The sequence below is a fragment of the Diadema setosum genome, chromosome 1 (genome assembly GCF_964275005.1).
Source record: "Diadema setosum chromosome 1, eeDiaSeto1, whole genome shotgun sequence".
NCBI classification, from domain to species: Eukaryota; Metazoa; Echinodermata; class Echinoidea; order Diadematoida; family Diadematidae; genus Diadema; species Diadema setosum.
Window position 1 is genome coordinate 20135398 of NC_092685.1, and position 28000 is coordinate 20163397.

Consider the following 28000-nt stretch of genomic DNA (forward strand, 5'->3'; position numbering starts at 1 on the left):
GGGGATCGAGGGACTTCAGCGCGCACCGTTATACAAGTACGCGCAGAGAAACTAGTTCATGAATGCAGGAAGATGGTCATATCCCATCGCCTTGCCTTACGCACGGTGCAAGTGCATTGCCTTCTCACTCGCGCGCAGCAGAGATAGTCTACACAAAAGTACACAGTACGTACAGCACTAGCAGCAGGCGATCTCGAGTGCATTGGCGCATGGCAGCTACTGAGTAGCTGTGCATAATGTGCGGTGCGCTTTTTTAGCGCTTGTACTACCTGCGCATATAAGCGCGTCGCCAACGTCGCTTGTGTTGTATGTGGACAACGAACCATAGATCTAGGCCTACTCAGGGTAAATGGATGTTTGAGCCTAGTTTCGACAAATGAAAAATTAAGACGACAAATGCATCGAGTGTGGCTCGAACTTTGAGATCGATAGGGTCGACATCCCTCGACAAAGCCTGCAAGAAGGTCCTACCACTGGATTAGCAGCCTGCGGGATTGCAGTAGGCCTAGGTCACACTCACAGTAGGTGATACAGTTAAACTTGTACGTTTGTGCAAACGAGCGACGACCGCGACCGGGAAGAGATGCTGTCTGCTGCCGGAAGGAAGAGGTCATTACCTCAGAAAATGATCGTCACTTCCAATGAAATAACTGCATTTTATGAGCTTTTTGGTAAGTCCCAGGTGCAGGTATGCTGTAGACCAGATCCTATTCTAGACCCCCTATATGCTGTATTTCTCTGCCTCGATCTCCTTCCATGACTGAGGTGAAAGATTAAAGTGAAAACTAAGTAAGTTCTGGTAATTTAAGGGCCTGAGAACCCATCTGGCACAATTTCATATTTGCTTGCAATATATCGAAAGAGTCTACAATAAAGAAACTTACCTGGCTGACGCGGTTTGCCGGAATGATGAGTCGTTTTGGAGTATTTTGAGAAAAATAAAAGTCGGTAGACCGACTTTTATTCCAGAAGGCTCCAGACTAACTCGGTCTCAGGGAAAACTCGACCCTATTTCAGACAATTTACACACAGTTCGTGATCGCCATGTTCATCAGTACTCTATACTACGGGTACCAAACGAGGCCTTGATGAGCAGACAGGAAAGTGCGTGCTAATCCTGTACAAAACAATCCCTTACGAAAAAGTCCTGTGGTACTCCTGTTGTAATTACCACAGGACGGTACCACAGGACAGTACCACAGGAAAGTACCACAGGACAGTACCACAGGACAGTACCACAGGTATTGTCCTGTGGTATTTTGGGACATAGGGACCTACCACAGGACAGTACCACAGGAATTCCTGTGGTATTTTGGGACGTACCACAGGGCAGTACCACAGGAAAGTACCACAGGACCGGTACCACAGAACAGTACCACAGGACAGTACCACAGGAATTCCTGTGGTATTTTGGGACGTACCACAGGGCAGTACCACAGGAATTCCTGTGGTATTTTGGGACGTACCACAGGGCAGTACCACAGGATTAGTACCACAGAACAGTACCACAGGAACTGTCCTATGGTATTTTGGGACAGTACCACAGGACAGTACCACAGGTCGATCATTACCACACAGCATTACCACAGGGCAGTACCACACAGCATTTCCATGGTACCACAGGAGAGTACCACACAAGATAGATCGAAAAAAAAAATCTGGGAGACTTTTAGCCACATTTCAAGGAATATTTCTGATAGGTGAGTGATGGATTTAAGGACAAACATGGCCCTACTTAATAACCTGTCCTACTCCTAACATATAACCTCAAACGAGAATCTAATGGCCAAGTGCCAATCTAGTCCTGTAATAGATCTATATAGTCATATTCTATTCCTAGGTAGCCATCGACTCTCTCAGTACATATATATATGGCCGTCTATCCGTAAAGCATTAAGGCATGGTTACTAACTCGATTATACTTTATTATCAAGATATGAAATTACACTTTCATAACAATATGATATTGGGAATAACATAACATAATTAGACAATCTTTCATAAAGTTCAAAGTAAGTTCCATCATTAATACTTTGACTTTTTAAGTCATATATGTATTTTCTGAAATCTAGAGTGCTTTTATGAATATTCATGAGCTATGTAAAAATTTGAACCACAGGAGTACCACAGGAGTACCACAGGAGTACCACAGAAGTCCTTATGAAATTTCTCATGCTTTACATCAGCACTTTCACTAAATAGGTAATACTGTAGGAGTATAGGACAGGATAAGTAATGGCAAATCAATTGTTATAATTCACAGCATAACTCATCTATCAATTAATTGAGAAATACTAATATGTGCTTTTTTGTTTGTATTTTTGTTATAAATTTCAGTTGATTCTGCCTTACAATTTTCCTGTGTGGTACTCCTGTGTGGTACTGCTGTTTGATATTCTCCTGATGTGATAGTCCTCTGGTATAAAATGTTAAGAAAAAAAAAAAGAATATCGTGTAGCATTTTTCTGTGGTACTTACGAATTTAATTTGCTGTGTGGTACTTCGGTGTGGAATAGCACCATATTATGATTTTCCTGTGGGATTTTGGACAGTTCCTGTGGTACTCTCCTGTGGTATACTTCGAAAATTACCACAGGAATTCCTGTCGTACTGTCCTGTGGTACGTCCCAAAATTCCAAAGGACAATTCGTGTGGTACTGTCCTGTGGTACGTCCCAAAATACCACAGGACAAGTCATGTGGTACTGTCCTGTGGTACTTTCCTGTGTTATTGTCCTGTGGTACTGCCCTGTGGTACTGTCCTGTGGTACGTCCCAAAATACCACAGGACAAGTCGTGTGGTACTGTCCTGTGGTACTATCCCGTGGTACTATCCTGTGGTACGTCCCAAAATACCACAGGACAAGTCGTGTGGTACTGTACTGTGGTACTATCCTGTGGTACTGTCCTGTGGTACTGCCCTGTGGTACGTCCCAAAATACCACAGGACAAGTCGTGTGGTACTGTCCTGTGGTACTATCCTGTGGTACTTTCCTGTGGTACTGTCCTGTGGTACTGCCCTGTGGTACTGTCCTGTGGTACGTCCCAAAATACCACAGGACAAGTCGTGAGGTACTGTCCTGTGGTAATATCCTGTGGTACTGTCCTGTGGTACTTTCCTGTGGTACTGTCCTGTGGTACTGCCCTGTGGTACTGTCCTGTGGTACGTCCCAAAATACCACAGGACAAGTCGTGAGGTACTGTCCTGTGGTAATATCCTGTGGTACTGTCCTGTGGTACGTCCCAAAATACCACAGGATAATTCCTGTGGTACTGTCCTGCGGTATGTCCCAAAATACCACAGGACAAGTCGTGTGGTACTGTCCTGTGGTACTTTCCTGTGGTACTGCCCTGTGGTACTTTCCTGTGGTACTGCCCTGTGGTACTGTCCTGTGGTACGTCCCAAAATACCACAGGACGAGTTGTGTGGTACTATCCTGTGGTACTATCCCGTGGTACTTTCCTGTGGTACTGTCCTGTGGTACTGCCCTGTGGTACGTCCCAAAATACCACAGGACAAGTCGTGTGGTACTGTCCTGTGGTACTATCCTGTGGTACATTCCTGTGGTACTGCCCTGTGGTACGTCCCAAAATACCACAGGACAAGTCGTGTGGTACTGTCCTGTGGTACTATCCTGTGGTACATTCCTGTGGTACTGTCCTGTGGTACTGCCCTGTGGTACTGTCCTGTGGTACGTCCCAAAATACCACAGGCCAAGTCGTGAGGTACTGTCCTGTGGTACGTCCCAAAATACCACAGGACAATTCCTGTGGTACTGTCCTGTGGTACTATCCTGTGGTACTTTCCTGTGGTACTGTCCTGTGGAACTGCCCTGTGGTGCTGTCCTGTGGTACGTCCAAAAATACCACAGAACAAGTCGTGTGGTGCTGTCCTGTGGTACTGTTGTGTGGTATACATCCCAAAATACAACAGGACAATTTGTGTGTATACTGTCTTGTGGTACTGTCCTGTGGAACTTTCCTGTGGTAATGTCCTGTGGTACTGCCCTGTGGTACATCCCAGAGTACCACACGATCCTGTGACACAGTACCACACAGTTCCTGTGTTAACATATATTTGTGTGGTACATTGTGTGGTACCAACCAGTACCACAGGGAGTACCACATGAGCCTGTAAAACAGTACCACACAGTTCCTGTGGTAACATTTATTTATGTGGTACATTGTGTGGTACTGACAAGTACTACAGGGAGTACCCTACAAGCCTGTGGTACAGTACCACACAGTTCCTGTGGTAACATTACAAGTGTGTGGTACATTGTGTTGTACCGACAAGTACCACAGGGAGTACCACAGGACTTTTTTGTTAGGGAAATGGACAGCGCGCGGTCCTCAAGCCTAACGTTATTCTAGAGCAACGACAATTGCTATATGGGGTCTAGGTAGTAGTATACGCACATCACCTCAGTTGCTGAGATGCGCGGTCTTTGAAGTTTTTGATATTGTTTATCAAGCGTCTTTGATTGTTTTTAGAGGTGCTTGAGAGGCGCACACTAATTTTGCATGCGCGCCAAAGAGGTTTTTGATGCGCGCATTGTAACAACTCGGACCATTACTGCGAGTAGCCAGAACGCTATAATTTAGTTTATACAGGCCGCTCCCATATGCATAGTATAGTAAGGGTACTAGGTCTCGCGCAGGGACCTAATGATCGCGCATAGCGTAACTGCGTATAGCAAGCGATATTACGCGTAGGACTAAGCGCAAAATTTGCCGATACGCCCATGGAATAAACATACCTGACTTACCGCTCAACATGAGAAGGAAGCAGGTAAGAAATTTTGATTTCCAACAAATTTTCCACTAAATTTCCAATTTTTTACCTTGTACAAACCTACCTTCCCTTAAAATCTGTTCTAAGGATGTTGTAGCCTAACTATACACAGCCCAGTCGCTGTACATGGTACGTCGCGACAGGGCTGTACGCGCGCGACCACCAACCACTAGGAGAGCGACGTAATCGTATCACGATAGCTTTGAATTTTGATACTTAACATCATTTTTGTCACCTCAAACTCATCGAGTATACTCTTCAATATTTACTCTACATCTGATGCTATCAGTATTCAAATGTACGCAATGAAACTTACCGAAATTGATCATCATATCCAGCATGTCCACACGGTACACAATCTTTCACGCCAGGCCTAACTATACACTTGAACACAGCACAGTCGCTGTACATGGTACGTCGACGTACCATGGAATTGCGCCAGAAAGTGTCATTTTATTTGTTCCACGGACTTATCGCAAGTGGTCTCCATGGACCCAGTGTGGCGAACTATTCTTCTGTAATAGAAACATGCATTTAACGTGAGTAAAGTATTCTGTTTAAAAGAGAAAAGTATACATTTTCCTAAGTTTTGTAGTTGTGTTGAGGTTCCTCACTTTGAGGCTGCATGCCGCGCTCGTCAGACGCTGTTTTCGCATAGCGTAACAGTGTCTGGTCGGGCTAGTTGTAGCCTAGACGTGTCGTCTCGCTTGTCTCGTTCGTAGTCGATAGAATTCGTAATTTGTTCGATCGATCGTTTACCACGTGACGTCATCATACACAAGAACAATGTATGCTGCCAGCTATGCTGAAATACTGTTAATAAATATTGTTTTAAGTCAAATTTTAACACAACGATTATAATATTACAAAGGAATAAATATTTCAGTCTATCGAAGTTGAAGTGTGATTTCAATTTGAATTTGCTTGTGATTTCTTTCGCTAACTTGTGATATATTTGTGACAGGGGAGGGCCATAATGATACTGAAGAAAACAAATTAGATGAGAGTGTGACAAATGGGTGACGAAAATGAGAGGGTGACGAATGGGTAAGCACACACACAAACACACACACACACACACACACACAATATATGTTCATATTTTACTTTTTTCCATTTTACATTACGTGTATATTATTGGTTAAAGTGATTAGAAATATTGTAAGAAAACTTTATAAATGAAAATCATTAACGATTATGAAAATATCAATGATAAAAATATTGATAATAAGAATGATAAAATGATGGTGGTGGAAGTGATAATAATAATGAAAATGATAATGATGATTATGATGATCGATGATGGTGGTGGTGATAATAGTAATAATGATAATAATAATAACAATAATAAGAAGAAGAACACATATGCTAATAATAATAACAATAATAAAATTAATAATAATAATAATGATAATAATAATAATACATATAATAATAATAATAATAATAATACATATAATAATAATAACAATAATATACACAAGTTAGGTAAAACTGCTGTTGCTTATAACAGGGACAAATTTAATATCAAGTGAAAAAATATTCTACGAAAGCCGGAGCACGTTACAGCCGCAGAGGGGCAGACACTTTCACGCATGAAACTACAGAGGGCAGCTGCGCGATCTTTACATACCCCGAGAAATTGAACGCATAAAAAAAAGTTCGACATACAAACGGAGACAGCGCACTACTCCGTCATCGTATCATCAGGAGATTCTGGGAGGTGATTTTTCTGCATTTTCGTGATATTCATTAAGAAATTCAGGTACGATTATGGAATAACCTCTATTATAAGAGCATTTCAAATTTTCGTGCGCGATATCTAGACCCCTCAACCATACAACGCTGTACAATCCAGAGGGACAACCAATACAACTCATCCCGCCGTCAAGCAAAGCGAGGCCGAGTTATCCCCGAGTCCGAGTCTAGCCTGACCCCGTTCGGGTAAGTTCTGAGACTGAACGTTTTTGGTTAATATTTCCCATTTTCGTCGTTACCCATCGAATATCTTGTTATTACAGCGTTATTCCGCACATTTCCTAGGCATACGTTCACATTTTGGAGCAAAATTTGACAACTTTTGCAGGCGTACCAGAACTTTCTTTGGGCTTTAAGCTCTCGGTAACATGTTGGACTTCTTCACTCGTCTGTTCCAGATTCCGTTTCACTAACAAGTTTAATAAGCCTATTGTTGAAGTGGGGCCGTATTTGCCGGGCAGAGAGAAAGTTCTGCGAGCCCTGGGCTGGGCAATCTTGCTGCTGGAAACTTGACATGGGTCAGAACAAATCAGATAGAAACAAAGCCATAGGGCATAGCACAGATTCTATGTTGGTCTTGGAGTCGATCTTTTAAAACGTTCGAGCTAAGACATCGAAATAGAACCTAACGGTTAGACATCGAGGTGTTCTAACATTTAATGTTAGAATCTCGATCTCTAACATGTTAGAAAGAAGTCTAGATTAGACTCTTGAGATGTTTATCTGAATTCCATGTTGTTGGCTTAAAATAAAAGTTAGCCCTAGATCTAACTTTGTTAGACCATGGTCACATGGATCTAGTAGTACTGTAGTAGAACTAACGTTAGGGTTCTAACGTTTAATAGTTCTAACTTTGGTTATACCAAACTCATTTGCCCTTCTGTTGGTTTAGGCCTAACAGGTCTAGCAGAGGGGCAAATAAGTTTTGTTAGCTGTGCTCAACTCCAGTCTGACTACTTGATCACAGTGCAATAACAAACTTGTGTTATTGTTTTGTTTTGTTTTGCTTTTTGTGCTGTGCAGTTTGATGAGAACATGGACATGAAAAATTGCTGCTCAGGCCAGGGTAATATCTAGAACACCTCTTGTAACGTTACTTGTCCTTTTGAGTCTTCCATGCTTTCTTCAAGTTCGATTTGAAAGTGTTGAGTTAAACGTGCTGTTTAGTCTACCACAAACAAGTAGTCGGGAGAGATCATTCCATTCAGCATTGTGAGAAGACATTTGACTGTATTTTTAGTTTTGCATCTGTTGTGTTTTTCATCATTTTATAAGTTACTTGTAGTACCCTCTAGCTCTGCTGTCTGTTCTCAAGTTGAAAAACTTGCTTAGGTGCATATCTTCCAGTCCATTCATACCTGGTAATCTTGTTGCATATCAAAGGACACATGCATAAATCCTATGTCCAGTACCCGTAGATGGTTGTACATGTATACTTTTATTAGTGGAATGCAATAAATCAATATGGCCCATATGCAACAACAAAAATAATAATTAGTGTAGAGGCTAACCCTAAACAAATTCAGGTGGATGATCACAGTCATGCTGAAGTATGACTGTGTCTAGTAGGCCTATATCAACAACCATAATTCACATCAAGAATAGTTTACATAATTGACTAGCAGCTAGTAGATGTCTATGAGGCGAACCAAAGTTTCAGTTTTATAGATCCAAAGGTGCCAATGGAACTCCAGTCTCGGTTTAATAAAATATCAATTTGTTCTCACCCAATGCAGATGATGATGTCGTTCAGGACTTCTTGTGGATGGATTGCTGTGCCAAAACAGCTGATAAGGTATGGCTGAATTAATTTGGTTTTGTGAAGTGTGCATAATACATAATTTTTTATGTATGTCTGTTTCCAAACTTAGAACGTGTTACTTTATATTCTTGTTATGCTGTTTTAATGAGCTAGAAGTGTTATGTCTGGTTGTCCATCTGGCAGTTCTACCCAGTTTTCCTGCCTGATAAACACAATCTAGACTAGATTGTTTATCAAATTTGATACAAGGGGAAGAATATTGATGAACTAGGTATCACAGAAATATTGTGATAGTGTACTGTAAAAGTTAAAACTTTTGTGCAACCAGAAACTAGCACGAAAAAGCATGCATATATTTTTGTCTGCCCTATGTTCCAGTAGTTGATGTCTTGATTCCACAAAATTAAAAACGCCCAAATTTCATCTTACCTATCTCATCTCGTAAATACCTATCTCATGTAAAAAATTGCTCACGCAAAAACATCCACTTTTACAGTATCATTGCAAAATTATGGAACGTGTATTCAATTTATACAATAACCAACCAGTACATGAGAGCCCACTCAAGAGACTTGTACTAACAAAAGGATATTATATACGTAAATTATGTACATTTTACGTGTCCATTTCCATACTTTTACAATGATCTATTACAGTATCTCCTGGCCATGGTCTTCGCCTACTTCAAGAGAGCCCAGTATTCTCCAAAGCAGTACACAAGACTGAATTTCTTTGTAGCATTGTGAGTAAATTGCAAATTCATTACTAGTTATGAAAGGAAATAAGTGTGAATCTCTACACGCCTTTTAAATAATGACAGAAGTAACAGTAAATTTGTAATGTCTTCCTTGTTATGCTGGTCATTGGATTTCTTTGAAAATCATACAGCTGTGCACTCCTGTTATAACGAACACGGATATAATGAAATTCCGGTTACAACGAAGTAAAAGTCCAGGCCCAACATTATGTGCTCTATAATTGATTTGTTGTCCCCGCCGAACGAGTTCGAGCAGGGGACTATGAAACGGGCTCTGTACGTGTGTGTCTGTGTGTCCGTCCGTCTGTCTGTGCGTCCGTGTGTGATCAAAATGTTCAAAATGCTACTCCTTCGCCATTTCTAACCCGATTTTGATTCTGTTTGCTTTATATGATAGCACTGCATGGGAGCTTTGAAACTTCTACACAGAATTTCAGTTGTGACCTTTGACCTTGACCTTTGACCTATATTGTACATTTTGCTTCAAAATGCTACTCCTTCGCCATTTCTAACCCGATTTTGATTCCGTTTGCTTTATATGATGGCACTAGGTGAGGGCTTCAAAACTTCTACACAGAATTTTGACCTTTGACTTCTTTGACCTTTGACCTTGATTTTTGACCTATATTGTACATTGGCTACAAAATGCTACTCCTTCGCCATTTGTAACCCGGTTTCGATTCCGTTTGCTTTATGTGATGGCACTAGCTTAGGGCTTCAAAATTTCTACACAGAATTTTGACCTTTGACTTCTTTGACCTTTGACCTTGATTTTTTACCTATATTTTACATTTTGCTACAAAATGCTACTCCTTTGCCATTTGTAACCTGATTTCAATTCCGTTTGTTTTAAGTGATGGCAGCAGGTGAGGGCTTCAAAACTTCCACACAGAATTTTGACCTTTGACTTCTTTGACCTTTGACCTTGATTTTTTACCTATATTGTACATTGTCTACAAAATGCTACTCCTTCGCTATTTCTAACCCGATTTCGATTCCGTTTGCTTTATGTGATGGCACTAGGAGAGGGTTTCAAAACTTCGACATAGAATTTTGACCTTTGACTTCTTTGACCTTTGACCTTGATCTTTTTACCTATATTGTACATTTTGCTACTAAATGCTACTTCCGGCGGGAACATATATTACGCACCGCGTAATTTCTACTTTTCCTTGTTTTGTTTTGTTTTGTTTTTCCAGTCATAACAAAATTTCGATATACTGAAAGAAAACTGCCTGTCTCGAGGACTTTGTTGTAATGGGAGTTGACTGTGTATGAATAGTATAAGTGGCCATTACGTGTTTCATCATTCAAGAACAAATTGCATTGTATATCATATCTGCTCTTTGCCCATTGTCTTGACGTACCGTAATTTTGCAATGCAGGTGTATGGAATCCTGAATAATCAGCTTTTATTTGTCAGGTGCAAACTCACAGTAATATTTGCATATAACTGCCATTCTACCTACTCCTTTTTATTAAGGAGACCACAATCAAGTTTTGATGTGAGGGTGTAGTAATACTGGTTTTTGTATACAATGGACTCCCATTATAATGAAGTCCTCGTACCCGCTGTTTTTTTTTCGTTATATCGAAATTTCGTTTTAACCGAACAAATAAACAATAAAAATACAAAGAGGATAATGTTGCGGCTTGAATTTTTAATTCATTGTAACCGGAATTTCGTTATAACCGTGTTTGTTATAACTGGAGTGCACTGTATTTCACTAATCAAATTATAGACAAATAAGCTGTTTTGTACTTCTCCCTGATAGCCTAATTTATTGTAATTTACAATTGTTCAACTCTAGTTTCCTGTCCGAATTATGTTCATCTTGGTCTTTCAAGGTACTTGGCAAATGATATGGAAGAAGATGAAGAGGATGCCAAGTATGACATATTCCCCTGGGCCCTTGGAAGGAACTGGAGGAATACCTACCCAGGATTCCTTCGCAAGAGGGATAAACTACTTAGATCTATTCACTACAGGGCTGCAGTGAGTAGAAAATGCTGCGAAGAGGTAAGAATTGCATGTAACTGTTTGCTTGTGGCATCAACATTTGGACATATGAGTTGATATTTAACTTCAACTGAGACTTGTCCAGTACAGTCTGTTTAAAGGTGCATAGTCCCGGTAGTGTAGAGGGCGCTGTTGATGATACTGCCAATCACCGTTAGCATTGATACGAAGATAGCCGAAGTTGAGCTGTCATCAAGAGTAAAGCGCGCGTAGGTGTTGCTAAGTAATGTTGCCTTCGTTGTCTTTTCTGCGTAACACGCAGTCTGTAGTAATACCAGGGTGCGTGCATATGTGCTTGTTATTATGACATCACAAAAGAAGTTTGCTGAAGCTGTCATCCCCCTCAGCCAAATCATGAGCCGAACTGTGATCGGACCACTGACTACAGAGAATCGGACTTCTTCGGACTCGGGGAAGTGGGCCAAAGCGTAAGTGCTAAAGAGGAGTCAATAGCGTAGGTCTCTATAGGAAACTTGCGCCGTGTGCCCGCATATGCATTTGACTAAAACACCGGGACCATGCACCTTCAAATGTCAGGCTGTTCATGTAGGGCCATTTAAAAGCACCTAGCATACAAGTGTTCCTGCTGTAATGCTGAGATTTTCTTTTATTTTTAGTGCACAATTCACTAATTTAAGTCTCATTCAAGAATATATTTATTCTCTCTCTTGCTTGCTTTTTATGTCATATTGTACACCTATTACTTTACTGCAGAATATATCTTTATTTTGAGCTGAAATAAAGATGAAATATAAAGTTCAGTTACAGTAGAAAAAAACAAAGGTAATTTTTTTATCAAATGGCCATGTTATTGTATCCCCCGGGAGTTCGGAGGATACTATGGATTTGGCCTCGTTGCGCCCTCAGTGTTCCGACTTGGATGCCAATGCACATTACTTGTGTGTGCTCTATCAGCCACATTTCTTAACAGATTTTCTTCAAATTTGGCAAAAAGGTGCATTAGTGAAATGAAGATGTCTATATTGCTTTTGGTGATGGTGCCCGTGCTTGTTCCGTCTTCATACATGAAAAGGTAAATTTAACAGGGTCTGCTTGTGTGTGCAATGCTGGCCTTGTTTCTGGACCAATTTTTTTTTTTTCAAATTTGGTATGTATTATATGTATCATAGTCAAATCTATACACCTACACCTATTGATAATGCTGCCCTCACTGTTCGAACCTTTTACAGGGTCAAAGGTCACCCTGATCATGTCAAAATTTGCAAAAATGCATGCTTATTTAGGCAATAACTTGATTGTAACTGGATTTTACTCAGACTTGCTAAAGAGGTGTATGGGTGGTCATTCTACATGAAGGACACAACAGTTTGTGGTGATGGCACCCTCAGTGTTCCGACTTGGAGGCCATGTCATATTTCTTGTACGGTATATGCTGTATAAGCCACATTTCTTGTCGGATTTTATTCAAACTTGCTATGGAGGTTTATGGGGAGTTATTCTAGGTAACAAAGTTTTCACTGCCAGCGCTCTCATTGTTCAAACTTATAGGATGACATGTCATATTCCTTGTATGTGCTATATATACTAGCCTCATTTCTCGTATTTTATTGTATCCTGCGACATTTGCCATAATATACAACATTCTGGCCTGAAAAGTAATCCAGATGGGGTATGGAACGGGTTCGGGGGATACATGTGCTTGATTGCGAGTGCTCTAGTTTCATTCTAAGAAGGACAGTGTGCCCAAAATACACATTTTCTTCTCATGACATATGTATTGAAAGTATAAACACATAAATGTGCCAATAGACAAGAACCAATGACCATCACCTCACTAAACCATTTTCATGGTACAATTTTGTTATACAGTGGACTCCCGTTACAACAAAGTTCTCGGGACCAGCAATCTTTTTCGTTATATCGAAATTTCGATTTTCCGTCTTTAATACCACTACAGTAATTCTAATGTGAATGCATCCAATGATGTTAAGTTTGAAGGTTACAAGGACTTTAAAAAAAAAATAGAATAAAAAAAAAAAAATAGGTGGGGCATATGATTATTCAATTGATGGTTAATTTCACTCAATGCAGGTCATGAGTTTGGTTCCCAACCACGTAATCTGGAAGCGTGAGAGAATGGCTCATCATGCTGGAGCTACTCGCAAATATCCCACTTACGGTGAGGAGGATGAAGCTATGCCTCTGGGTCCGGATGCAACACCCATCCACTGTACAGCATGCGAGAAGGCTGGAGGGTTTGCCTTTGATTTGGACATCCTGCAGAGTCCAGATAGTGGCTTTCTCTACCTCTCCTCCTGTACAGACAGCTCCTCTGACAACTCACTGGACAGTGTTGAGGAAATGGAAAGCTCTTCCTACGTGAAGTTTGGAGATGCACCAATGAAATATTCAGGTATTCATCTTGCAGCAATTCCACCTTGTTTTTTTTCAGTCTAAATTTGAGACAAGAATGATCTTTGACCAGCATATGAGCAAAGGATTGTGTTCATATAAGCATTGCCTTCATTTGAGGCAAAAATATTTTTGAGAAATTTCAAAGAACAACATAATTCAAAGCACTTTTGTTCCTGTACAAGAGGAAATTTAAACTGAAAGCATGGATACCCTCAATGCTGAATCATTTGGGGGGGGGGGGTGTTTGCCAAGTATATGACGTCGCTGGGGCGACAAGACCTATCGTATCTACAAAATGTCAAATGTTCAGGAGAGCCAAAACACAGTGTGGCCAAAGCACTATAGCGAATGGGAAAGCCTTTCCTTTGACATGCCGTGGTGCCTTAATTTTTGGAGTAAGACAGTTGGGATTTGGACAGGACATGACTTAACCCATTATTTGACCATTAATAACAAAAAGAAAAAGAAGTCATTTTCACCAAAATTTCAGATACAAGGTCTTGTCACCCCAGCGACAATGAACAATTACAATTTCAGTATTCAGACGAATGATGAAAAGACTGTCTTTGTATAATGGTACAGTATATGTGTACAGAACTTTAATGCACTCTTCAATTTCAGTTCAATTAATCTAAATCTAATATTTTGTTCAAAATAATGCATATCCCTGTTCCAAGTATGGCCAGTAGATGAAAGGAACTTGAAGGATTCTAATAATAATAATAAACACTTGAGCATGCTTTTTACATTTCCTGTCAGGCCCACAAGACTTCAAGTTTGATGAAACCTCAATCTGGGCAGCTAGGGATGAGTAATCCCAAGCAAACCAAGGGAAAAGGAGGAATGGTACTCCTGACGTCGACCCAGCCACAGCAAAAAGCAGCTATATGAACTGACACACAAGGATACGACAGTATAATCATTAGATAATCAACTGACATCTTCTCATAGTATACCCTTTACAAAAGATAACAAAAGGAAAAACCAAAAACAAATACTCATTTCATGAATCCCAGATCATGTGTTCTTTCAGCTTCATAGTATTTTATGTCCGTACTCTGTAATCTGCAAAGAAAGTGCAGGTACTTGAAGGGCTTTTGCTTATTTAGTATTACGTGGCTTAATGTACAGTGTAAATTAAGGTAAGAATGGAAAAATCTAAACTTCATCTGCACAGCTGATTAGCAAATAGCATGCATATATATAATAATCTTGTATAATTTGAGAACTATTTTAAGGAAATATTTTTCCACTTCAGAGATTATAAGTAATTTATTACATTTGTATAAACAATTTATTTTACCAGAGAAGTTGAGATTGTTAGTTTGTATTTAAAATAATATGTGGCAATACATATGATGTGATGTGTAAATATTCAAAGTTTATGAAACATATAAAAATTTATGTGAGGACTTTGCAATACATGTGTATATGTTTGTATATGAGAAGAAGTCTGAAAAAAAAAAAAATGGGCTTTAAAGTGGCATACAGCATTTTATGTATGACTGTCAAGGATTGAAAAAATACTCCATTGTAAAGTGAAGCCTTTCAATATCTCTTTCAGTAAACACTATGTACATGTTGTGCTTGTGACATGCTGTGCTGGTATCTCTGCAATATTCCAGGAATATAACCTTGCTTAATTTATCCATATTTTTTGTGTTAAAATGTTATGTAATGTGCTCTGCTTATCTGTATTTTTTTTTTTTTTTTTTTTTTTTGGGGGGGGGGTGTTCATTAGGACAATATTTTCAGGGTGTAAGCTTCTTTATGTGTAAATTCCTTTACAACTGCAGCAGGAATTTGGTGTGTAAAAGGAGAGTTAGTCAAGTACACAAAAGGATTACCTATAATTGACATAACAGAACAATACAGACATTCAAGTAGATTTTGTGACATAAACTTCTTTATTATTTGCTTTTATCCATGAAGTTATGTCCAACAAAGTAAGAACTCTTAAGATGCAGGATTCATTTTCCATCACACATTCACAGGCAAACAAGTAAATGAAGTAGGGGAAAATTATGCAGGGCAAAAACAAAAAACTTACAAAACAAAAATCTTCATTCTTAGCAGGTTCCACTAATCATCAAGAAATTTAGTGCTTTAAAAAAAAAAGAAACATGACAAGAAATCTTGCCACCATCAAAACCTGGACATACAGAAGACCTTTGTTTTGTTGAACTGTGTGTGGTGTAAAGAATTTGCAGATAGCATGGTAGTCCCTCCCTGTTTGGGCAGTACAGTATACTCTCGTTATAACAAAGTCCTCAGGACCAGTGGTTTTCGTTAAAAATTGAACAGTACCGTATGTAAAGATACATGGCTGGCAATTTGAGACCTGAATTTTTACTCTGCTGTAATGAGAATTTTGTTATGACTGTTTGTTTTCACGAGTGCACTGTATAAACATAATTGACTTTAGTGACCTTAATATCTTGTGCAGTGATATGTCACTTGGAAGACTGAACCACTCTGATGTGGGTGAGGTGAGTACATGCAATGTACAAAGTTTCTATGATAAGTTTTGATGATTTCACAATGGTATAAGCATTTATTTGGATTTCGTTACTTTCTATTAATCACACTTCCATTCTTGATTTCCACCTTCCTGGTTGAATGCATTATGTGATTAGATCCTTGTAGTTTGTATATAGTCAATAAATTATGAATGACACTTCAGTGTTTGTTAGGATTGGCTTCATTACACTTTAAAAGTTGCTGTAGATGATCTTATCCTCCTCATCCTCACAAGGAATGCTGTGGAACATAAAAAAAGAAAGTGAGAGATGGGTAACAACATACAAATTAGGTTGAGTCAACATCAAGATACTGTAAAAGTGGAAATTTTCGCGGTGTTGAAATTTTCGCATATTTCACGCAATCCGAAACCAGCACAAAAATAAAAGCACGCAAATATTTTTGCTCGCCATGAGTACCAGTATATATCTGGATTCCACAGAATCAAAAACATGCGAAACTCTTCGAAAACTAGTTGCGCGAAAATATTCACTTTTACAGTACCACTATTGCAAAGTGTATCAGATTGTAATTGGAAACAGCACAATACAAGTATATGAATCTAAATAGATTTAAATAAATCATACTGTTAAATCACTAAGTTTATTATATTAACGGTCAACCTTGCCTAAGAAAACCTTCCACAAGCCAAAAAATGGGTTAAGTTGAAGAAAAGTTTTATCCTGGATGGATATAAACTTGTTCATTCTATTGTGTGTGTCATAATTCATGTAAGTCGAAGGATTTTCTCCAGGCTCTTTGGATTCCACTTTTGCGGTTGACTGAATTTCTTCATGGACAAATCCCTGAATGTAAACAGTTGCATGAACCACAGCAATGAAATGCATGCAGCTAAGTGAAAAATCTTTGCATGACTTGAATGATGTGAGGTTATGTTATGAAACATGGCATGTTACATGCAATCACACACACATGCACACATACACATATTAAACAAAAATGGCTAATGATAACTGCCAAAAGGGTTGATATTAATTGAGAAAAATCCAACTTTCCAAATAGCGAGTGATTAAGATTCTGATGATTACAATGCTTGAATATCAATCTCATTTGGCTCAAATTCTCATAAATCTCTAGCTCTTATTTCTTGACAGTACAGTATCTGCACTTCTGCAAAAGTAAATTAACCCGAAACTTGATGGCCACGCATGACATTATTTTTATTTTTTTATTTTTTGTCATCGTGATGACTTGAATCATCCCAATGACCTTGTTTGTTATTAAGCCCGATCATACAAAGATGAAATAGATTTTCACGTCATTGTGCAGAGTCCAATTATGCAATGCCATACAGAATATGAAACAGGATTTTAATTTGCAAATTGTGCAAATTACACAAGGCATTAGGAAGAATTATTCCCCAACAAAAGCTTTGGAAAAATGCTTTGTACCCTTGTTTGATAAAATGGTGGCATGATTTAAATTCAGCTGCAGCCATTTTTGCAAAATCCCCATGCCAGCACAAGCTCCATACGCTAACTGAACCACACACAATGCATTGCAATGCATTTGTTACACAGGCAATGCAGCTGAGCAAAGACAAGTGGTCATTAAGTATGGGTCATTAGTAGTAATGCCTTGTGGAAAGTAAAGTTGGGCCTTTAGGCAAAATAAAAGACTGGTCAAGTGATGGCTCTTAGACATTCATTCAGTTAGGATCCATATTACCATTTTTTTTTTTACCATAGCCAGGCCAACATGGTAAGCCACACACACATGTTGATCACACACATCAAAACAAGTTAGCTAATATATATATATATATATATATATATATATATATATATTGTATATGTATGTATAAGGGGAAATAAACATATAGGCCAATCTTTTGACTTTGTGACATCAATATTTTCACATTCAAGAAAAATGAATTCAATGTAATTTAACATGGTATTGTGTAGAGGAATACTTTGCACTGTCGTGAATGTGCTTCATCTGACGAGTGTAATTTACGTAGCTTCACATACCTGTGTGTGATTCCTGAACATGGTGTGGTCTGGCAAGATACTTGGGTACTTGATCAGCCATGTATTGCTCACCTGACAATAACAAAACATGACAATGAATAATGTCAGAGATGCTATCTAAGCCTATTAGATATTTTTCTCTTGCCAATGGTCAAGATTACAACAGCCTATATCATATAAGGGAGAGACTGACAGGAAGAGATTCTAGAGATACAATGGTTTGCACAAAAACAAGATTGCAATCAGCAATGGTTAAAGGAGACCTCAGGATGATTTTCAGACTTTTACCTTTGAACAACTCTAAATTATACTGAGTACAGAGTTTCAGTAATTTCAGCAATTGGGATGAAGAATAAGAATGTTTTTAAAATGTATAACAAATTGCAATGAACAAGAATGATGACATGGCAGTCACACCATAAGAATGCGTGAGTTGGGGCTCAAGGAAACATAACAAAAGAAGAAGGCATGCACAGATTCTACACAGGTGATTTTGTTAAGCAAGTGATATTGTAATAGAATTAAGCTGCTACATTTCTGAAATATGTGAGGCTCTATGACCCTGTTACAGTGAGTGAGAGGGCCGTGGTCGGCCACGGCCAAGCCCGGCTTTCATTTCACTGTAAACACGCAAAAGGCCAAATGCATTACCAACATCGGCCGCGCATTTGGCCAAGCTCTGGAGGTAGTCTCGGCCGTGGCTGGGCCCAGGCTCGGACCGGCCTTTTTTCACTGTAAACGTAAACTGGCCCATTGAAATGCAGTACCAAACTGCGACCGGCGCACTCCCAATAATAGCTGTTTGTTTACAAGCAGAGCGCCACTACAACAAAATATTGAAAGGTTTGAATAAAAAGCCCATGCTAAGCCCTCCACTGTAAACGGACAAAATTGCGGGGCCGAGTACCGCAATTGAGGCCGGGCTCAGCCTGGGCTCAGCCCGGGCTTGGCCCAGCCCTGCACTGTAAACAGGGTCTGAGTCATCAACAATGTTCAGTGCAATTCATTTGAGATTTTTTCAGAGTATTGGTTACTCAAGGACCACAATAAATTCCACAAATCTATTTATGGAGCTGTCGATTTATGTACTACATGATGTGAAATTATGAAAATCGTCTGGAATGCCCCTTTAAATCTAGCAATTGATGCCTCATTAAGTGATTACCAGCATTACTTAATCATCTACACGTGTATAACCAACGACCATGCTTGGCTGTCTTTCATCATATCAAAATATGTGCACGCAGCATTTATGATAAATATTTCTTTAAAAGAAGCATGGCACTATTAGTTTGCCTAGAAAGACAGTCCTTTAATCAATTTCAGAATTTAGCTCTTTGCTCCGTTTCAACAGGATTACATTAAGCACTAGAATCTGATATATTGTCTACAATAATTAGTATTACCTCCGCCAAGAGAGGAGGTTATGTTTTCTTTACCGTTGGTTTGTTTGTTAGTTAGTTCGTTAGTTTGTCTGTGTGCAAAATAACTCAAAAATTAGTGAACGGATTGGGATGAAACTTGCAGGAAAGGTTGAGAATGACACAAGTATCAAACAATTGACTTTTGGTAGTGATCCGAGAATTTTGGGGGAATTTATGAAGGATTTTTGATATTTTGGTAGGTAGGGTCATTGAACTTGGGAGTTCAGGCTGCGCGTATTTGAGGTTTACTTGCGCGCACTATAGTGCGTGCTCTAGTTTCTGCTAGGGCAAGGCGCGCCGTGCAGCTGAGAGTTTATGACGTAACAAAGGCTTCTATATTGGGAAATCTGGCGACTTTCAGAACCGATGCCGTGTGTACGTATGATATCTCTATGGAAGAACAGTGGTGGAAATAATTAAGCTGCATGCTTGGCAGAGGTCTGCGCTCTCAGAGTGCTTTAGTTAAAAACTAATATTTGGTATCTACAATTTCATGAAAACTACATTATCAAACTAATAAAGGACCATTATTACCAATCTTGACTCTGTACAGAAAAAAAAAGAAGTTAAAGAAAAATAAAACAATGGAAAAGAGGGGTAGTTTGATGATGACTGACCAGATGAGGCACTCTGCTTGTCATCCGCCACATTTTGTTGGTGGAGGATAGCCCCACCATATCGCCTGGCTGCATTAACCACCCATGATTTGTGGGAGACTTCAAGGACAGTTTCCATCACAAGAGGGAGCCCCTCTTTGCGCACAATCTCAGCTACATCAATGACCTGGGTAAGACTAGAAAAAAAGGTGTTGCACAGAACATCAAGAAAGATACATAGTACAAACTTGTACACGCGCATGCATGTGAATTCACAAAAATGCATGTAAATTTTCATTAATTGAATAGTGCAATGTCAGGCATGTCATTATATGATAAGTTTATGCTTGCATGAGTAGAAATGTAGAATGAGGTGAAAGATAATTTAGCTCTAAACATCCAGTTTCACTAGCTTCAAAGGGAACTCTACAAAATACCAGGCATGCATTATGTGATAATTGCAGTTAGTACGACACTAGCTTGGGAACAGTCTTTCAACCAAAGTCGTAGCCACTTGCTATTATTTGACTGTACAATATTTGCAGACTTCCTAAATGAAACATGCCATCGAAGTAAACAATAGTTTTGTTTCATCTTCCAAACAGAGGCCGTTTTTACACATTACACAGACATACACAGACTACTCCCTTTAAAACATATTTTGTATGTTGACAGCCATAAAGCCGTAGCCATTGAACACAGAGACCTTTAACACAGAGCAGTATCATGACTACCCCTCATTTAGTCTGGCAGTAAGGCTATGAAAATGTTCAGTGTCTCAAAATGGGTATATGACTGGTAACTGTGGGCATGTTGTAGATGAAAAGGGGACTTGTAATACACCAACTGATTTCTATATGTGTACAGTACTTAACACATTTTTATGATATTGACAAGAAATTGCCTCTGTAAGATGCAAAATAATTATAGTCACACTAAATCAGACATAAGGCCTCAAGGCAGAAAAAGATGGCTTCCATATAATCAATACTCACTTAGCTGTGTAGATGGCCATTGCTTTGCCAACTTTCAAATGACTGGCCATTGTTGGCATCACTCTCCAGGCTTCCTCCATGTCGATAATGGCCTGTGAAGAGAAATCAAGTTATCATTTACATGGCAGCCTAAACATGCAGAGTAAAGAAAATACAGGGCAAAAACTGCAAAAGACATGCCTATATCAGTCATCACATGGAGATATTTCTGCAAGGCAGTATACATGTATGATGACCATAATAAACATGCTTACATTTTGCAGTCAGAAATCCTACATTGTGTTTAACTTCCCAATCAATAAGTGCACCGGCAACACATTAAACCTTGTAGTACAGTGCACTCATGTTATAATGAACACGGTTAAAATGAAATAAAAATGCAGGCGCAATATCATCCTCTCTATAGTTTGGTATTGTTCATTTGTTTGGTTATAACAAAATTTTGATATAACAAAAGAAAATTGCCGGTTCTGTCCACTGTATACTGGAAAGAAGTCCATGCCAGCAATCGGGTGGTTGCAACTACACATATGGACAAAAGCTTACTCCATCAACTTGCAGATCTCCGATGAATCGTCTGCAATTTTCCAAGCAGGAGGGATAAAATGTCACATTCTCTGGCCATTTGACCTTGTGGCTGATGTCCCAGGATGACCGCCAGTTCTTGAAATTTTTCACAGCAAGCTTCTGGTGCGGTTCCTCCCGGTCAAATGAATGCACTCTCCCAGAGTGTCCAACTGCATGATGTAAAGCAGGTTAAGAAATAGCCCTCTTAAAACAAGATCTCTGATTTCACCAAGTTCTTTTCGTAAAAACATTTCACACTTAGAAAAAGTGAAGTCTAATGCACTTGAATACTGTAAAAATTGAAATTTTCGCTGTGTTGAAATTTTCAAGCATTTCGCGCAACCAGAAACTAGCACGAAAATAAAAGCACACCAATATTTCTGCTTACCACATGCCTATGTTTCAGTAGTTGATGTCTTGATTCCGCAAGATTAAAAGATGCGAAACTCTTCTTACCTGGCCGAGAAAAATTAGTTGCGCGAAAATATCCACTTTTACAGTACACAAACATACTGTACATTACACATACATGCTCTAGACACAACCATATGCCCTCTTTTTGTGTGCGGTGAGATCAGGCAGATTTATGTGGTTCTGTGACCATGAATTACACTACATTTATGCCTTGCAACCTCAAGATCTATTTGATTTAAATTTGAATTCTTTTTGAACATTTTCTTGTAAGAACGTTAATATCCTCCTACACAAAGGTATAAATAAAGAAAACCACAAATTGCTCTCCTTTTGTGCTCTGCAATGTTTGTATGAACATTACTATTTGTATGATTTTTTTTTTTTCTTTTGCTTTTTTTGTTTGAGCGTTTCGCCTACATTGGCGTTTAAATTATGGTACCTTTGCTATGAGTTCCTCACTTCACTGATAAACTATTGTTTGTGTTCGTGTATATGTGGGAGATATTGTGACATTGCTCTGGTTTCTTTCTCTCTTGCTTTTATATAGATATATATATATATATATATATATATATATATATATATATATCATATATATATATATATTTATCTATTTACTTATCAATCTATCTATTTATCTCTTTGGGGTGGGGGTTGTTGGGGCAGTCATTCCATCGTTCCTACCTGCTCTGGATAGAAATAGGGTCATAGCACCCGACCCACTGCCAGCTTCAATAATTGTGTCTCCAGGAGATGCATCAATCATCATTAGCATGGTACAGCAGTCCTGTATTAAACATGGGAAAAAAAAAGACTTCTGATGTGAGGTATAACTACAAACCCCTATCCTGCTATGCATTCCTTAAAGGGGATAAGAATGATACCAATGCTTTGCCCTTGCAATAGAGATATAATTTCAAAAACATAATTTTGAGGGTAAAACTAGAAATATCGCTATGGCAACTTGTATGCCTCTGCCATAATGCATGGTTCTCCTAATAGGTCTATGCACAATGTCATCATGATGTGTGATGACAGTTTCACGTAATTGGCAAAATATCAAAATGACAGGTTTGTCACAATTGTGTTAAATGTTCACTTTCCTTGAACTAGGTTTAATCTCAGATGAATGCCTATACTGTGCAGGTATTTGGGGATGTGAGGATTTTTACTTGACTTTTGACCCTTTTATAATTTTATGCATTGAATAACTTTTAAAGGTATGGAGAAAAAGTGTAACTTCAGTTTGTCATAGTGAAATTTTAGCATTTTAACCTGGCCTTTGACCCTTGACTTTTGACCCTGTAATTCCCAAGAGAATCACTGTCAGGTAGAACATGCATGAATATGTACTACAAAGTTGTAAGTTACATGATACCTTGAGTCATTTCCAAGACATAGGGAAAGAAGTGAATTTTAGCACTTTCATTTGACCTTTGATCTTTGACCTTATGGCACGAAACTTCCCAGAGAATCTCTATTGGGTAATACATGTATTGGGTTTCAAGAAAAATCCTGCAGGCATTGCATAGATATGAGGGGAACAGAGAAATTCTGAAGAGTTGACTTTGAACTTTGACACCTGACTTTTGACCATGACCCCCAAATTCCCTTGATATCCACTGTCAGTTAGTACATGCATATGTACTAAGTTCCATTAATATAAGATACCTTGAACCATTTGCGAGATATGGAGAAAAAGGTGAAATTTTGACATTTTCACTTGACCTTTTGACCTCTGACTTTAACTCGTGACCCAAAACTCTCTGGAGAATCTTCATTTGGTAGTACACGTTGTATACACTAAGTTTCAAGAAAATACTTTCAGGCATTGCAAAGATATGGGGGAAATAGTGAAATTTTGAGTATTTGACCTTGACCTTTGACCTTGAGCATGTACACCTTATAGTTGATAGGCACAACTTCGTCCACTCATACATATACATGCCAAGTTTCATTAGGATACCTCAAACAGTTTTTTAGTTATGCTGTCCACAAAATTGATTACAGACGGAAGGACAGATGGACGGACAGACGGACAACCCGAAAACATAATGCCTCCGGCGACACTTCATGGCGGAGGCATAAAAAGGGTATCAATTACAGTTCTGATGAGAGATACTGTAATAAGATTTATATGGAAACCATCAAATGGGATAGTTGCCCTCAAGAATATGTCAGAGAAAGAGCATAGATACATGTAGAAGTAAGCAACAAATCAATTTCAGCAGAATTGGTCGAACATTTCATTGTATGATGGAACTTATACCAACTGCTTGAAGTGTCAGCAGAATATGGTTACAATGTAGCTGATACTTTTAAATAATGATTATGCATTTGGTCAGATGACACCAAGGGCGTATATTAGGCAAAAACAAAAGTCTTAAATCGTCCTTTCAGGTTCTATGCCATCAATGCTAGTGCTATAAAAAGAATATGCCATCATTGCATCAATGCTAGTGCTATAAAAAGAATATAAGACTCATATTGTTATGTATACCTTGGGGTAGGAGATAACAGGACCTCTCCTCATGTACAGTACATATTCTTCAAGACTTGGTCTTCTGACCATGAGCTCGATGTCCATGTTTGTGAGGAAGACACTTCCACTTGGATGACCGATGATGTCTGCATGCCTAATGTTGCCAAATTTGGACTTGAATAGGTGGTTTGCATTGAGTTCCAAAAGGCGCACAAGCTTTTCCTGTCTCTTCAAGTTTTCCCTGATGACAAGGATATACTCCCCATCCACAAGAGGAGGATAACTGGGCAGTGAAATAACCAAGTCATCTTGCCTCCCGTCATTTGTTAAAATAGCAGTTTGCTTGTCATGATTTTTGTTATGGATTACTCCCACATCAACATCACTTTCCCTGTTGATACCTCGACTTTCGTGGCAAGCTGCTTCCTGTTCATGTTGACTGGGAGAACTGGTGGAAGTTTCAGACTCTGCTGAATGCAGCATCCCACTAACCCTCTGCAGAGGAGATAGAATGCGCCTGCCTCCGAGAATGCTCCTGCGACGAGCCTCGAGGTAACTGGATCGCTCCTCAGCATTGTCCCCACCTCCTGCATCTTTCTGCACTCCGACATTGCTTCCACTTCTGTCCGAGTCTCTGGAGTGGTTACAACTTCTTTTACCTGGTTCATTGTTGGGGGAATTGCACAGTCTTCTTGCTTGCCACAGAGTAAGGTTTTGTGCTTTGGTAAGTTGAAGAAAAAGAGCAGCTTGTAAATTGCACTTGCCTCCACCAACTTGTGCAATGGTCATACGAGAGAGCCGAGACAATATCCTCCTGGAGCTCATTCTCGTTCACAATTCTGCAAGAAATAAAATTACTGCTGAGATGTTAAATCTAAACTCAGCTCAGCCTCAACATTTTGATGCGATCCTGTCTTTGTGACTACAAATATTTTAATTTGCAAGCAGTAATTTCGTACTGAGGTTATCAGACACTACTACACTATATCCATAGTGGAAAATGGTGGCACGTTCCTGCTGTTCTATTTTTTTTTTTTTTTTTAAATAGCAAGGTTAAAACTGCTGAAATACATCATACACTGGTAATGCTAATGCTGTGAATGAGATAAAGAGCAGCAAAATCAGTTATTAAGCAGATGTCACTGCGCGTGTGAGCTGGCTCACGAGTCACACATATGCATTTAAATTTCACTAGAACTCCATAGTAATTTATCCGCTTATCAACTTATGGACAACATGGACAATACACAGATTGGCAATAGTCATTCTCAGTGCGCGGTGGTTCATGGGATATCACCTCGGCGTACGGGGAATGAGGTACCGATAATATAGGGCCGTAAAGTGCACAATTGCCTACAGATCAGTTTCCACTTGAATGTCAGTAGGCCTATCTTAATATCTTCTATCATCTTGCCTTGGGCTTTTTGATACCTCCCAATACCATGAATACAGATACTGACTAGCCTATGATAATATTATTACATGATATTCTCAGACTACACTGTGTAGAATAAAGTTACAGTCACAGATATGTAAAATTTTCAGTAACCGTTACAGTGACGCCAAGTTCAAAAAATTTTTATGAGTGAGATTTTCATGACTCGGCGTTTGTGCACATGCGCACGCAAATTAGGAGGTGTTCCCCCTCCCATATGGTAGGGAGCTTTTGTTTTGATAATTGTTACATCTGTAGCTCTTAAGTTAATGATGCGATCTGGTGCATACCTAAGTAACTATTTTCGGCAAGAGTCCTTTTGAGACAGCCACCCAAAAGTGAGTGCGTGCAACGTGCATATCGCAAGCAAGGTTAGGCTAGGTAGAGTTGTATAGATCTGCACTTATTTAGTACTAGCGTGATTGGGGTGGCTGTCTCAAAAGGAAGTCTTTCCCTATTTTCTACTTATTTTGAAAGACAAAAGGGAAATATAACTTAGGCTTCAATTGCAACTGCTGTATCACTTTAATCCTTTGTCGAGCTATGCTCCTTAATATTTTAGGCCCAAGTTGCAGACTTCACCCGATGCGTGAGAAAAATGGGTGCCATATAAACATGCGTGAGATCGTGAGACAGACCCTAAATGCTCGAGTCTCACACACGCAGAATGCATGAGACTTGGTAGCTCTGCCGTAGCGTAAAAGTTTATCTTACACAAAACTCAAAAGTCTCAGCAGGGCATATTTTTGTCTGGTTTTTGTTTAGATGACGTTAGAGAGGATAAACCGAGTGATGACCACATCACATTGATGTCTTCACATAGATACCGATAGATGTCAGATGGTCTACAACCATGACAACTGAACTAGGTTTTAGAACAAATCTAACAGTTAGAGTTCTAGTGGTCAAGCTCAAGCAAGGGCACGGGTAGCCCGACCAGACGCTGTTATTGCGCTGTGCGAAGCGACTGGGCTGTGTATAGTTAGGGCATGGGCAAATTAAAGGGTGTGTACAGTTCTGGTCGAGGTCAGGATTTAGCTTTTAAAGTTTTGCGAGATATTCAGAAACCACTCTATGAGATGTCAAAGAGCATGCAGTTCTAAGGGGTATCAAAAGTTTATTTGATGAAAATCGGTTTTGAAATGGCCGAGATATCCAAAAACAAGGTGAAACATAGCCCGACCAGACGCTGTTAATACGCTGTCGCGCTACGTACGTACAGCGACTGGGCTGTGTATAGTCAGGTGAAACAAAGAGATCCTAATAAAGTTGTGGCATGTCGCCTTTCATTATTAGCACTTTTTTGGGATACATAAATTTTATATCTCACTTCTCAGCCATTTGAAAACCAATTTTCATCAAATGAATGTTGAATGCTTCTTAAAATTACATGCTCTTTCATATTTACACAAGAGGCTTTTCATGACATTATCTCACTTAGGAATGTTCAAAACATGAATCCCCACCTCAACCAGTAGACTAGTTAGTACTGTAAATTTACAATCCCTTTAAATTATGGTAATCTCCGATCATGGATCATAGGCTAGCAGTCAGTTTCTAACACATGGAAAAACGGGCGAATAATTGGTACCATACCGCACAGTTACACTACACTACACTACAGTACCTAAGCCCATATTTAATACCAGAATTCATGAGTTTGATATTTTACCTTAGCCTTTTCCCCTCGGAACGGACGGGCGTGATCCATCCGTGAGTTATGCACCACACTTTGCAGCTACGTACACACGTAGCGTACAGTCAAGATCGTCTACTCACTGAGTGTACGATCTTTGGCGAGTTCTGTGAGTAGAGTCCCACTGTGTATCGCACATGCTGTTGATACCACGTGATATTTGTGGGTACCAAGAGAGATCACGTGATATGTTTCCTCTGTAGTTTTGCTAATGTAGTACTAGAGAGTCTAATGCTAACTGCTGTTGCACTGGATCGGACATCGGAGTCAGTCAGGCTAACTGAAAGATTGCAGACAAGAGTGTACAGCCGAGTGACACGCCGTACCCTTTTCAAAGAATTGGACCTCCTGTTTCAGCGTTAATCTTTAACTGAATGATTGTGAGCTGCCGCTCGTCCATGTATGCCCAACCA

General features: G+C 39.3%; 2 protein-coding genes across 3 annotated transcripts; one reads left to right on the forward strand and one right to left on the reverse strand.

Annotated features, from left to right (window-relative positions):
* Nucleotides 1–347: 347 nt before the first annotated feature.
* Nucleotides 348–16144, forward strand: LOC140234715 (speedy protein A-like). 2 transcript variants are annotated; one of them, XM_072314761.1, is made up of 7 exons: nucleotides 348–671; nucleotides 7576–7618; nucleotides 8289–8347; nucleotides 8971–9056; nucleotides 10920–11091; nucleotides 13144–13465; nucleotides 14227–16144. In XM_072314761.1, exons 1-7 carry the CDS (start codon nucleotides 660–662, stop codon nucleotides 14280–14282), a joined length of 750 nt encoding a protein of 249 aa, XP_072170862.1. In that variant the 5' UTR covers nucleotides 348–659; the 3' UTR covers nucleotides 14283–16144. The 2 variants fall into 2 exon arrangements, with proteins under 2 accessions (XP_072170862.1, XP_072170854.1); XM_072314753.1 differs by lacking the exon at nucleotides 7576–7618.
* LOC140234703 (tRNA (adenine(58)-N(1))-methyltransferase, mitochondrial-like) lies at nucleotides 16092–27945 on the reverse strand. Its single transcript, XM_072314741.1, has 8 exons — nucleotides 27564–27945; nucleotides 24475–25295; nucleotides 22659–22761; nucleotides 21540–21730; nucleotides 20994–21085; nucleotides 20020–20195; nucleotides 17979–18050; nucleotides 16092–16227 (listed from the first exon to the last, which is right to left on the reverse strand). Exons 2-8 carry the CDS (start codon nucleotides 25279–25281, stop codon nucleotides 16172–16174), a joined length of 1497 nt encoding a protein of 498 aa, XP_072170842.1. The 5' UTR covers nucleotides 25282–25295; nucleotides 27564–27945; the 3' UTR covers nucleotides 16092–16171.
* Nucleotides 27946–28000: the final 55 nt, after the last annotated feature.